This window comes from Equus quagga, chromosome 1 (genome assembly GCF_021613505.1).
Source record: "Equus quagga isolate Etosha38 chromosome 1, UCLA_HA_Equagga_1.0, whole genome shotgun sequence".
Lineage (NCBI taxonomy): Eukaryota > Metazoa > Chordata > Mammalia > Perissodactyla > Equidae > Equus > Equus quagga.
This window is the reverse complement of record NC_060267.1, coordinates 42,537,163-42,551,046: the sequence shown is the minus strand read 5'-3', so window position 1 is coordinate 42,551,046 and position 13,884 is coordinate 42,537,163. Positions and strand designations below refer to the sequence as shown.

The window sequence follows — 13,884 nt, the reverse complement described above, 5'->3', positions numbered from 1 at the left end:
ACCGGTTTCCTTGTTCATAAATGGGAACAAGAAGAGCTTCCCCCACAGGGTCACGCTGAGGATTAAACGTAGAGCCCTCGGCGCGCTGCCTAGGTGGGTCGGGGATGCAGAGGGACACAGATGAAAAAGTCCAGACAGCTGGTGCTCTGACACTTACAGTGGGGAGAAGTCACCTGGAGAAGTCACCGACTACCTCTGAGCCTAAGTGTCCCCAAAGCACAAAGCAATATCTTCCTTGTGGAGCTGTAAAACTCAGAACTGATGTGTAAAGCCCTAGCCGAGGGCCCGGCTCAGTCAGCTGTATGATTCTCTGAGTCTCTTGCAGCAGGTTCAGACCACCAAACCCTCCTACTCATTCCAGCACCAAAACGCCTCCAGAGTGAGTGTGCCATTGACTCCTCCATCCCCCGTGGGCGCACTGACCTGGAGCATGCCTTCCAAGAGGCCTGCTCGCCAGAGTAGCAGGAACAACCCTCTATACTAAGTGCTTGGAGTCAGCAACTGAGTCAGAGAGGCCTCGTCTGCACACATGTCTGACAGGGGTCTGGGACGCTCAGTTGGACAAATGCTAAAAGCAGTGGGAATTATCCAAGCAACTCCAGATAGCTGTTTTCATTTGCATTTTGTAAACCCACTGCGCTGTCACCAAGGCATAAAATAACAACAGTCATCTTCTCGTTTTTTTGCTATTGCTGTAAGATGAATGAAATGAATTACCCAAATGTCTAAATTCCACTCTACAATAAGATTGGTTTTAGAGATCGGGCAATAAACTAACTTTCCTGTGCCGTTTTCCTAATATAAAACGTGTCTCCACTTGCTGGCTGCAGGATCTTGGGTTGCTACAAGTTATTGATACTCTGGACCTTCTCATCTTGCAAAGGGCTGTATTTTGTAAGCCAGACAACAGATCATGGCAATTGGCTTAGCCAGTGGTCCAACAGCTCTGCTGCTTTCATTCACTCACTAGTGTGAGCCAAATTGATCCTTTTACCGCACACCTCCTAGGAGCTGGAAAAGACCCTGTCATTGCTTTATTGACTAGACATGCCACACAAACAGATTAACTCGCAACAAATGTGTATCCATCCCTGGTTCTACCCTGGCTGTCACAGGGAAGACTGGGACCAGGAACAGCTAATTTTTGCCCTGATTTATTAGCATCTTGTATAATTTCTATTCCAAAGCATAAATGTGAAACCATGAGAGAACGTCCAAAGGCGATTCTTCTATTTAAGTGAAGTGGTGCTTTGAAAGGTGTGGTTAGCCATCTGAATTCCCCAAAGACATCAATGACTGTTGAGACCGAGACTACATTTCCTGCTCTAATTCTTGCCATGGAACGATCAGCTCTGAATCTACCTTCATGTCCACCTGCAAGGGCCTTCGTGGAGGAGGGAATCTATGGGACCTACACCAGGGATCTCCTCTCTGTGGCTTCAAGGACACAAACTCTGATTTTACCGATTTTATACAGTGGTATACTATATAAAGTTTCATGTTAAAAAAATGTTTCTGCTTAAAATTTTGTCATACAATAACCAATGACATCTGAGAGAAAAGAAGTGCAGGATATAGACAAGTCCTAGAGATGAGTCCAAATTTAGTTGTTCCACTTACCGTGTGACTGTGCACAAGCTCCTTAACTTATATCTGAGTTTCAATTTCCTCTTCTATAAAGTGGGGATATCTGTGAAAGTTCTCAGCATATGTGAGTTCAGGTCCTATTCCCCTTTCTTTAAGAATAGAGGGTCCCATGCAGCAGGCCTTACCATATGAAACCAGTTCAAAGTAAGAAACCATCAAACAGGACATGCTGTGGAAGACCTATGGATATCGATTTCTCACTGATGTGTGTGTATGTTGTGTGTTTCCATTATCTGAAAGAGACTGTTCCCCTTTTTGGGGGATAACAGGAATGACTGAGATGGAGAAATTATGTTCCACTGCACAGGCAGGCTTGAGGAACAGGACTGACTGCTTCAGGGCTGCCCCAGGTGGGTCAGCCGAGAAAAGAAGCAGGAATTGGGCCAAGTGCCTGGGACTACAGTCAGGAAGGAAAGAGTCCATGGGACCAGCCTGGACCAGGACCATCTGGGCCTGGCAGGAGCACTGGTTCATTGCCCACCTCGTTCCAGTCCCAACCAAAGGCAATGTGCCTAAGGCTCTTCAGGAAACATCTCGGCTATTAAAATCTTCCAATTGATACAGAAATCCAGATTCAGGACCTCAGTTCCCTCAGAGCACCTGAGCAGTTTCTTACCCCAATTCAGGTTAGAGTCTAACAGTGTAGTTCTTAGTAATTTCTTTTATATTAACATAATTTTACTAGTTTTTCATTTTATAACCTTTCTTTCACAAACATGATGAGATAAACCTGAATCTTTGGGTATCAGAAGATATTTTTTCCTGGTGTCCTCCCTCCACCAAAAAAAAAATGAGGACTTCCCATAAAACTAAGCTCAGAGCACTGGCTTCTGCAGCTTCTTTCCAGCCCTCAATTCCAAGGACAGAAAAGAGCAAAGAAGCCAGGAAAGAAGGCTGAGAGGAGGTGTAGGAGTAGCCACTGGACATAGAACCCTTCTCCGGGAGTCGCCTATGGAAACCACAGCTTTTTGAGTGGTGGTTGTTTTGTTGTTTTATGTTTTGTTCTAAAGAAGGAAAAGAAGATCTAAGGAAGGGTGGTAGAATGGTAACTACCTTCACCTCTCAATTCATTGCTAGGGGCCCTTTACACAACTTTACACAGATCTCTGACTAGACTAAGTTAAAGGGATGCCCTTTGGGAAAAACTAAATGTCACGGTACAAAATCAAAGCCTCTGGGAAAGCAGCACCGCGGGTTTTGGGGTATAATTTTGCCCCAGGAGATCAATAAGACTAGCTCTAGGGATAAATGAGGCAAGCTGCAAACCGTTCTTTACATTGGACGTTCCTGGATGGCAGAGGATACATCTAGGATTCTCTTTGAATATCCAATTCTTAAAGTAGACACTTGAAATGTTTATTGAACGAACATTGTCTTCTACTCATAAACAAGCAGTCTTTACATAAACGTCTTTATTGAGTTTGTACGACTTTTAGTATTGTTCCAGCCTCCTTATGTAAGCACTGCGAAGAGAGTGAGAAGATTCAGTCCTAGTGAGATGTCCATCCAACCCCCAATGCAGCCTCTTCAATTTAATTGGAGAAAACAAGTGAATCTCAAATCTTTCTATAAATTTTCTTAGGAAAAAGTATGAAAGGAAGACTTTTAAGTGACTGGAGTGCCTCTTAAGTGGGGGAAGGGAAAGAGATAAAATTCAGTGGTCACCTTTGACAAGCAGTACAAGACTGCAATCTTTGGGATAAGGAAACCCACTGGCTCTTTACTTGGGGACAATTCTCCAATGGCAGTGCAGTGAGCCAGGAGCCAAACAGAGCAAGTTAGTCCAGCTGAGCTAAGGAGGCAAAGATCAGAGTTCAGGGCACTGGAAATGGCTGGAATTTCTAAAGAAAGCCACCAGAGTGGAGGCATTTGTGCAGAGTGGCCACAGAAATCCATAAGTGAATCCACTCAGTTTACATAAGGCAACATCACCCAATGCTTACCACAGAGTGACTGCTACAAGGTTGAGAGTGAAACAGAGCTACCAGAGGTAGCTATGCAGGGGGACATTAGAAGTCCAGTGCAGCAAAAGTGAAGAGACCTGTTTAACACCTTCTAATACCTTGGGCACCCAGCTGAGACACAAAAATCCTGGTAATTTGTCCAAAAAAGGGGTATGCCTTAGAAGTAAGGACTTCACAGTAAAAGCTACTCTTGACAGGTACAGACAAAGCCTAAAAGCAAGCTCTGACAAGATTTTCAGAGGAGAGAGAGTTCGTAGGCAGAGTCCTATCAAGTAAGAAGACCCTGTAAAGTACATTAAGCTTGCCATGATCCATCCTAACAAAGCATAGAACCAAAGCTATACAAGTTCAAAGTGATCAGCCAGTATAGAATTGCTTGCTAGAACAAGGATGAATGTCTTCAAAGGAAGATAACATATTCTAAAGTATCTAAAATGTATCATCCACAAAGTCAAGCATATAATAAAAAATTAATACATATGCAAAGAAAGAGGAAAATAGGACCACTAGTGGGAGAGAAAAAAAGCAATCAATAGAAGCTAAGCCTGAGATGGCCCAAATGTTGGATTTAGCCTTTATGTACTATAGAAATAAAAGAAAGTTGTTCAAAGAACTAAAGGGAAATCTTATTTTAATGAGTGAACAGAAAGTCTCAACAGAGAAATAGAAGCTATGTAAAAGAACTAAATGTAAATTCTAGAACTTAGAAAATACAGTAAATGAAAAGAAAAATTCTCTGGGTTGACTTAACAGCATATTAGAAAACAGATCACAGGAGGGGGAGAAAAGGGCTGGTGAAACTGAAGACATATTAACATAAATTTTCCAATCTGAAGAATGGGGGAAAAGATTTTTAAAATATTAACAGAGATTCAGGGATCTTTGGGATGATATCAAGACTCCTTGAGTTGAGGACACAAAGCTTAGAGTGTGGTAAGGGCAAGGGAGCTAAGGTTCACAGCAGAGAGTAATGGAGAGGAGAGAGCTGCACGAAGAGCAAGCTTGGGAGATCTGCATAGGGTCCCCACGGAGTCTTATGGTGAGTATGGATCAGTGCATGTGTATGAGAAAACTGGACAAGGCTGAGGAAAGAACCACTGGAAAGGATTAGAGGAACAATTCTCAGAGCTCACATAGGGCCAGGAATAGTTCTTATTACCACCTGGCAGAATGGAAAACATAATCCATGGAACAACAGGTTGGATATTCAGAAGGGGTTTGCCTCAATAGAGGGGCAAAATTAGCTCTAATGTAAGTGCTATGCTGGTTCCACCTGCAAAGCTTAAAGGCAAGATCCGAAAGGATCAAATTCTTTCCAAGTAACTTAACAGCACCCCAAAACAAAGCACAATGACATAGGAATACAAAAGTGTCCAGCACCTAACAAGGTAAAATTCACAATGTCTTCTATCCAATTAAAAATTACCAGACATACAAAGAAGCAACAAAATAAAACCCATACTGAGAAAACAAAATCAATGAAACTAACCTAGAAGTTATGAAGATGAAAGAATTAATAAACAAACATTAATATAGATATTTTAACTGTATTCCATATGACTGATAAAGTTGAAGAAATACTGAGCAAGTTAAATAGAAACATGGAAGATGTTAAAAAAGTCAAACTTCCAGAGATGTAAACTCTAAGGTCTGAGATGAAAAATATCATGGTAGAGATTAAAAGCAGATTAGAAATCGCAGAAGAAAAAGTAGTGAACTTGAAGACAGCAATGGAAACTACCCAAAATGAAATAGAAAAAAAGATTGGGTAAAAAATTAACAGAGCATCAGTGAGCTTGGGAAAACTTCAAATGGCCTAATATGTAGGACATTGGCATTTCCCAAGGAAGGAACAGAAAAAAAATGAAGTAATAATGGCTGAAATGGTACCAAATTTAATAAAAACTATAATCCCACAGTTCCAAGAAACTCAATGAATACCAAGAACAAGAAATAAGAAGAAAACTATACAAAGACCACACCGCAATCAAGTGGCTTAACACCAGTGAAGAGATCTCCACTTTGGCAGCAGCAGAAGGTGACTCTGGTTTCTAGTTTTTTCCCCTACATTTTCAAAACCAACATCATTCATGCCCTCAGAGGAACCAGCATCGACTGTTCAGAATCCTCTCTTCAGGGTCTCTGTCTCAGCTTTATAGGGGATCTCTCCTCTGTGCTCCTGAGGGATCAGCACCAACACCAGACAGTGCCTCCTCTTCAAGGGTGTGGTCCAAGCTTTTTAGGACCCTTCCTCCAGGCTTCCAAATGCTGGTAACTCCAAACCTTCTTTGCTCCCCTAGCCCAAGGTGTGGGAGCTGCTTCCTATTATTACTACTTCCGTGATGGTTCAGTGTTCTCTTTTTGCCTGTTTAACCAATTCTTTATATTAAATGCTGTATAATTAACAGAGAAAGATGATTGCATTTTGTTAGCTAAAAGCATAAACATTTTTTATTGTGGTATGGAATTTCAAATATGTATAGAAGAGTAAGTATAGTAGCTAAGTAGCCAGAGTTGGAATGGGTTAGTTATTGAGCTATTCTCTCAGTTTCAAACCCATTACTTTATTTTCATCTTTTTGATTTGGGGCTTTGCCAGGTGGGTGTCCAAAAGATTCTGCCCCAAGAGTGTGCTACAAGGAGACAGAAGGCTAGGGGGAGAGAAGGGACTTGCTTTCTCCTGTTTTACTTCCTGTTTCTGTCAGCTTCACCCTAATAATGGTTCTTCACTCTATAAGTAGGAACTGATTCCCAGTAGGTTCCCGTGACCCATTTGTGTTTCCCCACACTCCTGGAAGCAGCCTGTGTCCTCTCAGAAATTCGAGTACCAGCTGGCTGGCATGCTCTCCTCAGAGATCTGAGTCTCAGCTCCATGGATTTGCTGAACTGTTTTCTTAGCTGAATTCTTTTCTGAATTCCTGGCCACAGCACCAGCTAGGCAGTGCCCCCTTCTCAGAGGTTTGTTTACGAGCTGTGGCGTCTTTCCTCCAACTCCTAGGTACCAGTGACCAAACTCCTCAAATGCCTGGATCCAAATTCTGTAGTAACTCTCCCTCAAGCTTTTCAATTCTGTTCATCCCAACACTTCTCTCTGTCCCCATAGCTCTTAGGGAGGTAACTGCTTCCTGCAATTACTATCTCTGTGATATTTCCTTTGGAATTTTATAGCATAAAGATACACTTACAAATTATATCAATTTTTAAAATATCAGAAATGCTACATTACACATGGGTTATTCTAACTTTTCTATCTTATTTTCTTTTGTCTTATCCCTACGTTTTCAGAGGTTTTCAATAATGGCTAAGTTCTAAATGTGTGTCAGAGCTTATGAAATGGAAAAGATCTACAGTAATTCTTTATCACTCTCATGTTTGCTTCACTTTGTCCACGGGGCAATGTTACAGAGAGACTGAGACATGGAAGACAAGAGACTCCCACATCCCTCATGCTTTGGGGAAAATCAGCCTCTAAAAAGCTAAGTCTCCTCATCAGTAAAATACAACTCAGAGATTTACTGTAGACATCTAATAAAGCAGCTATGTGGAAGCACTTAGTAATCACAAGTGCTGTGTAAATTTGTTTTTACTGCTGTGACCAGATGGTAGAAGGAAAAGATGATGAAATAAGAGAGGTGGAAAGAAGAGAAACAACTGAAGAAAGTATTCCAGAGTGGTTTCTACCCACTCAGTAATACACTGGAAATCAGTTAAAGGAAAAAAAAGGAGTGGGCCTCTGTTTTTCCCATTCCACTCAACCCTGATCCCCAGTCTACATACCAGAGATCCTTTATGCCAATGAGACGGAAGCCATTTATTAACATACAGCAAATACTGTTTATTGCAGACTTTCCAGCTGACTCATGTGAAAAAGGCACTATGAAAATTAATGAATCTAGATAATCTCTCTAAATGGATTTATGTTAAAATATACAACATTCTTACATAACATCTGCTTTATATATGTGAAATAATATAACATTTAATGACAAAAGTCGTGTTTCCAAAAATAACATTTGTTGAAGTTTAAGTATCTTTCTTTTCTCTATCTAGAATCTTTCACAGGATTAAAATATGTGTAAATTAAGTGTTTCTTATTACCAGAAAAACTTGACACAGATAAACACATAAAATGGTCTCAATTTCCTTTTAACTACTTATATCAATATTCAGAACTGAGGCCTTCATTAAGCAAAATACTGTAACGCACACCAATGCAGGCTACTTCCTGTGACAGATTTTGAATGTATATGACCTCTTTTCCACTTGTGCTTTCTCATATATAAGAACACAGCATAGATAATAAGCAGAATATAAACTAAATCAAAATACAAGCTATACAAGGAATTGTGATCAACAGAGCCACGACAAATAAAATGTCTTGGGAATGCTCCCTAGGTTTATATTTCCACATCCAAGGCCTTGTTGTATTTTACAGTTCATTAAATGTTTAAAATTTTTAAGCTGTTGGCATTAAGAACTTTAAATAAATCTAAATATTCCATCATTGAGTATGTCAAAGAAGCAATCTAAGTAAGCAGAGGCAGCCTAAAGGAAGCTACACCCTGAAGGACAGACACCATCATCACAGGCAAAACTGAAATTGTTGAGATTTTAAGTCATGGGCAATATCTTTGCTTTGTTGCCATAAACATGGGCAATATCTTTGTTTCGTTGCAACAAATAAATTTACCACTGTCAAAAAATGCCTGATTATGCATTGAGATGGAAATGAAATATTTAATCCAATAGACGAAACTTCACCTTGGTAAAGTAGGCAAAATATTTCCCAAGGTCAAAAGATTCTCTTTAAAATTTTTCAGTTTTAATAAAAATAATAGGCCCAGAAGCAAGTCCTCTGCTGACTTATGTTTGCATTGTTTTTTTTATGGCAATAAGTTAAGTATCCCAAGAAATAAGAATCTCACATTCCCTTCATGGCTTCTTAAAACAAAGCACGTTGGAATAATGCCAAGAATAATGGAGTTTAAAAACAAACAAATAAACAAATTAGTGACTGCTTCCCTCATCAAAAGATTCCACTCCTGAATCGCTAGCAGCGGCACTGATTTTTTCCTGTCGTCTTCGCATGATTTCTTGCAACTCGGAGCTGCCACTGCTGTCCTGAAAAATAAACATGGTTCAGATGGGATGGTTACTGGTTTGTGCAGCTGCAAGTCATGGAATGAAACGGCTCAGGGTAAACATCCTTTGTGTTCTTTTTCTCATACCTAAAAACTGATGCTTCTAGACTTCACTAATGTATCACATTAATAATCTTTTCATTTGTAAAGTATCTTAAGGTAATTCATTCACCAGGCCTTCCATTTAAACATGATAAAGATAAAACAGTAATGCATATGGAATGCTCTAGACTCCCGGGGTGAAAGAAGATATGTGTATAATAAGCATAATAAGATGGTAAATTATCAAAGGACCCTCTTTAGTCAAGCAAGATAACTTATCTGCCTTCAGGGGATTCTAAATCAGGCCCAAACACTGGGCTCAGAATACACCAAGTTTAGCTCATACAGTTCTGATCCTCTGATATCATGTTGGCTTTTCTCCTTTCCAAGCTCTGCCTACAATCCCTGTGCAGCCTCCTTAGTCCACTCTCATCAACGGGAATCTCTGGCAACACAGGCGAGTCATCTCAAAGATGCACTAGACGCAAGAGAAGGATGTGGTGGGAAGGTGGCTGAGGAAGACGAAGAATCTCAGGCAGTAAGTCTCTGCCTCAGTTCATATCCAGAGGAACAGGAGCAAGAGATCCGGAGGAAGTGGGCAGTGAGGGCAAATGACAATAATGGGGAGTCTGGACTGAAGGAATTCAAAAATGTTAAGAATATAGAACTTTCTATCATATCCTTAAGAAGTAATCTATATACCCTCACTAAAATTAGAATGTGTAATGGTAACAAAACTGCCTCAGAAAAGATATAATCCTTATTCACATTCAACATACAGAAAGCCTAATATAGAATCCCCAAGACCAATGTTGTAGGACAAATTTCCAAGGGAAATATAACTTCTCCTGACTGAGAATAGTTATGGGGTTGTATGCATGAAGCTATTTTACTGAGTTAACTGCTGAATTTATATAATATACCTGCTAGAGATAATTATGTATCAATTTCACACCAAAGCCTTTATCCTTTCATTTGAGTCCAAGTATAATTTTCATGAAAGCTATTAAGAGCTGTGAGATGTAACAGTTGGAAACTACCACTTACACAGCCCATTTCAAGTAGATCAGGATAGTGGAAGCTTAAGTATATCCAATCTAGAAAACACTTACTCTCCTGCTTTCATACACACAACTATGACTACATAATTCCTCTTCAGGGCTCCCTATTTTTGATGATCCTTACCTAATATTTTTCCTCTGATTGTTTAGATGCATAACCAGGCCTAAGACAAAGAGCCAGGGTTTTAAGACCTTATACCCTCTAACCTATTAGAATCTCCCACTAAATATTAAGGACAGGCAAAAGAATTCTGGCCTCCTAAGGCACTGATTCACTCAGAAGTGAATGTCCATTACTGTATCAAAAATAAAATTCTTACAGAAGTAGTCAACACATATAAAACAAGAACATTGGGGTTTTCATTAAATGTCCAAAAGTGTATGAAGCTCAAGCTCCATGTTACATGAGCATTTATAACAAATTAATGTCCATGCAAATGGTCATTGATGGTCTTCAGGGACAAATGACAAAAGCTGAGTCAAACTTAATTCAGCTCGTATGAAAGGGAAATTCACCAATACGGACATAAACACTTGTTTCCAGAGCTTTCAATTTGCAGTCTACACTCTCAACTAATGAAGAAAAACACAACCCTAGGCTGACAAGTCATACCTCCAATGCAGCCTTTTGTACGGTGATTTGACTAAAGACTCTAGCCCCTTCAGGGCAGACTGTCTTCAGTTCGTCTTTATTGAGAGAGAAAAGTTGTGCACCATTTAATACTCCAAGACTACTGACAGTCCTGAAAAAACAAAAGAAGGAAAAAGAAACAGAGCGTTAAAAAGAGCTTCTAGAATAAACAGAAGAGAAAAATTCACAGTCCTGCTATAACCTCTTTTTTTCTAGGTGCTCCATACACTGGAACTCTTAAAACGATACTACAGTACTTAGGGCAATGACAAGGGATTTGTATGATGATGACTTTGAGGCTATAGAAGATGACTGATTATGAAGATCAAAAATGAGCCAATTGGGTTTAGTATCATTACTGTTGTGTACCAATTCTTTGAAATTTGGTGTTTCATAGAAGGAATAGATAACTTTCTAGTAACCAGGCAATTGCCTAACCAGTGTATCTCATTTTTCAGTCCTGCTGGGTAAGTGAGTTTATAATATGTCAAGTTCTCTTGAATATGTATTATTCAAATAATTCATTGTATCAAATACACAAAAAATGTTTACAAATTTTTAGATTATACATAAATAGAATCTTTACTGTGGGTTTACTAAAGGAAAAGCTCTATTAGATTATAATCTATGATAGGTAATGTTATCTATTTTTTATTTGCCTGAGAATCTAGATTGGGCAGCAGAAGGAAAGATTCTGCTATATGTCCTATATGGTCTGAGGAGTCTAGCTAAGACCATACTGCTACCCTGGGTCACCTGATGAGGAAGAAAGCAAGCTACCAGGCTGCGAAGCTGCTGACAGTTTGCTTTAGGGACCAATGATGAACAGACATGACCCCCTGGAAAATGAGGTGCCATCAATTGATAGTCACTTCTGCTTCTCCTAATTCCTTTTTAGTGAAAATAGTGATAGCCATTTCCCAAGCACAAACGAATGCCGGTTGGGCTCTTATAGGTTCTTTTTTTCTTTTGGTGGGGAAGATTGGCCCTGAGCTAACATCTGTTGCCCATCTTCTTTTTTATTTTTCTCCCCAAAGCCCCAGTACATAGTTGTATACCCTAGTTGTAAGTCCTTCTAGTTTTTCTGTGTGGGATGCCACCGAAGCATGGCTTGATGAGTGGTGCGTAGGTCTGCGCCCAGGATTGGAACTAGTGAACCCCAGGCTGCCTAAGCGGAGTTTGCTAACTTAACTGCTACGCCACCAGGCCGGCCCCTGGGCTCTTATATTTTCTAAGAATCATTTGTAACTTCTTAGTGACCAAATAGAAAACAATGCATGTTTTACACGCAGAATTATAACATATTCCCAGAAAGACTTACACAGGGTTGAACCCCTTTGACTGTAACCATGTCTTCACATCCTCTGGTGTGGAGTCATAGGTGATATTGACAACTGGCACGTTCTGCCGTGGCACGGGGAACTTCTTCTGAGCACTCCGACCAATGGTCAGTCTGTGGATGAGCTCATCCTGCACTTCCTCCATCTGAGATTTCCTTCCTAGACACCAACATGGAGTAGGTTATTTTTGAAAATCTCTAACATATGTCACTTTCTCTAGAACCCCAAAGCCAATAATCCTCTGATCCCAATAGGACTTACAATCTAGTGTTCCCACCACCTTTCCTCACTTTCATCCTCATCCAATATAAATTCCATGATCAATTATTAAAATCACTCCCTGGCTCTTCTCTCTCTTCATTGTGCTCATCTGGCAAAACCCCAACCCTGTTAGATCTAACTTTCTGCTTCTTCTGTGCCTGCACCTGCACACTGAAGACAACACGACAATGCTGAATGATCTCATGTTAAATTCATGAATGGGAACCTCAACTGGGCTGTGAACGCTCCCTGACAAGCATACTACATTTCCTTAGGCCACTGGTTCTCCACTGGGGGAAATTTTGACCTCAGGGGTCATCTGGCAATGGCTGGAGACACTTTTTGATGTCACGACTTGGCAGGGTGTGGGGGTGGAGGGAGAAGGATGCTGCTATCCTGTAGTGGGTAGATGCCTGGGATGCACAAAATATTCTACAACACACAGGTCTGTCTCCTACAACAGAGAATTATCCGGCCCCAAATGTCAACAGGACTCGGGTTGAGAAATCTTGCCCTAGACCATATAACTGCCCACTTTCCTATACAAGTATTTAATATCTTCTTTCTTTGCAAACCTCCAATGCCTATTCCTCAATCCTTACCCTGAGCTGATGATCTTACTTTCCGAATTTCTGAATAAAATAAAGAAATTAGAAGAGAGCCTCCATGAGCTCCCCTAACAGTTCTCCTCACTTTCCCCGTACTCTCTGCCTTCCAGCCTTCCTAATACATTAGAGATGACCTGTTTCCATGCTTCACCTTTGCACTAGACCCCATGTTCTCTGTCTATTTAAATACTTTCACAGTAATTTCTCCCCTACTTATTGTATGTTATCAGTTTTCCTCTTTTACTGAATCATTTCATTGGCATACAAACATGCTATTATTTTATTATTTCTCTCACCTTTAAATAAGCCCTTTTTTGACTCCACAGCTCCTCCCAGCTACTGCCCATTTATCTGCTCCCCTTTCAGCGAAACCCTGTGAAAGCTGTCTATGCTAGCTGATTCCAATTCCCACTCTCTAATTCTCTCTTAAATTCACTGCAATCAGGCTTTTGGCCCCATTCCTCCACTACATTTTGCTAAACTCCTATGGTCAATTCCCAGTCATTGTCTCATTCAACCTATCAGCAACATGTGAAGAAGGTTATCCCTCCTAGAAACCCTTTGTGTCTTGTGGCCTCAGCGACACCACCCTCTTCTGTCTCAATGCCCTCTCCTTCTCAGTAACCTTTTCTGAATCTTCTCATAGTGCTCCAGGCATATTCCTTGGATCTCTTCTCTGCCTGCACTCACTCCATCAATGATCATTGGTCTCATGGCTTTAAATGCCATTGAAAAACTGATGACTGCCAACATTATTTCTCCAGTCCAGACTGCTCCTCAGAACTCTAGACCTATATATGCAACTGTCTACTTGATATATTCATTTGGAGGTCTATTAGGTATCTCGAATAGAATATTTCTCAATCTGAACTGCTTATCTTCTTCCTGAAGCTTGCTTCTATGCTAGATTTCCCAACTTAGTGGTAATCCTGTTTTTCCAGTTCCCCTGGCAAAACACCATGGAGCTATGCTTGATTCCCCTTTGTCCTAGATTACATCCAATTCATCAGCAAATCCTGTTAGTCTTGTCATCAAAACATACCAAAACTCCAACCACTTCATTCCATTTTTCTGTTAGCAGCTTGGTCTGAGCCACCAGCCTATTCACAGGTCTCCCTGCTTCTACTCTCCATTCCTCTGCCCTGCTCTTCATTCTTTTCTCAATACAACAGCTCAAGAGATCCTTTTCA

The 13,884-nt window shown here is 40.4% G+C and overlaps 1 protein-coding gene across 4 annotated transcripts in view; it reads right to left on the bottom strand.

Moving 5' to 3' along the window:
• Nucleotides 1-7,422: 7,422 nt before the first annotated feature.
• Nucleotides 7,423-13,884, bottom strand: part of EPS8 (epidermal growth factor receptor pathway substrate 8) — a 170,926-nt gene continuing 164,464 nt past the window's right edge. For all 4 annotated transcript variants that reach the window (XM_046673718.1, XM_046673713.1, XM_046673732.1 and 1 more), the window contains 3 exons: nt 11,807-11,984; nt 10,468-10,597; nt 7,423-8,731 (listed from right to left, as the gene is read on the bottom strand). In XM_046673718.1, coding sequence (XP_046529674.1) covers nt 8,618-8,731; nt 10,468-10,597; nt 11,807-11,984 — 422 coding nt within the window. In that variant the 3' untranslated portion in view covers nt 7,423-8,617. The remainder of the gene's footprint in view (nt 8,732-10,467; nt 10,598-11,806; nt 11,985-13,884) is intronic.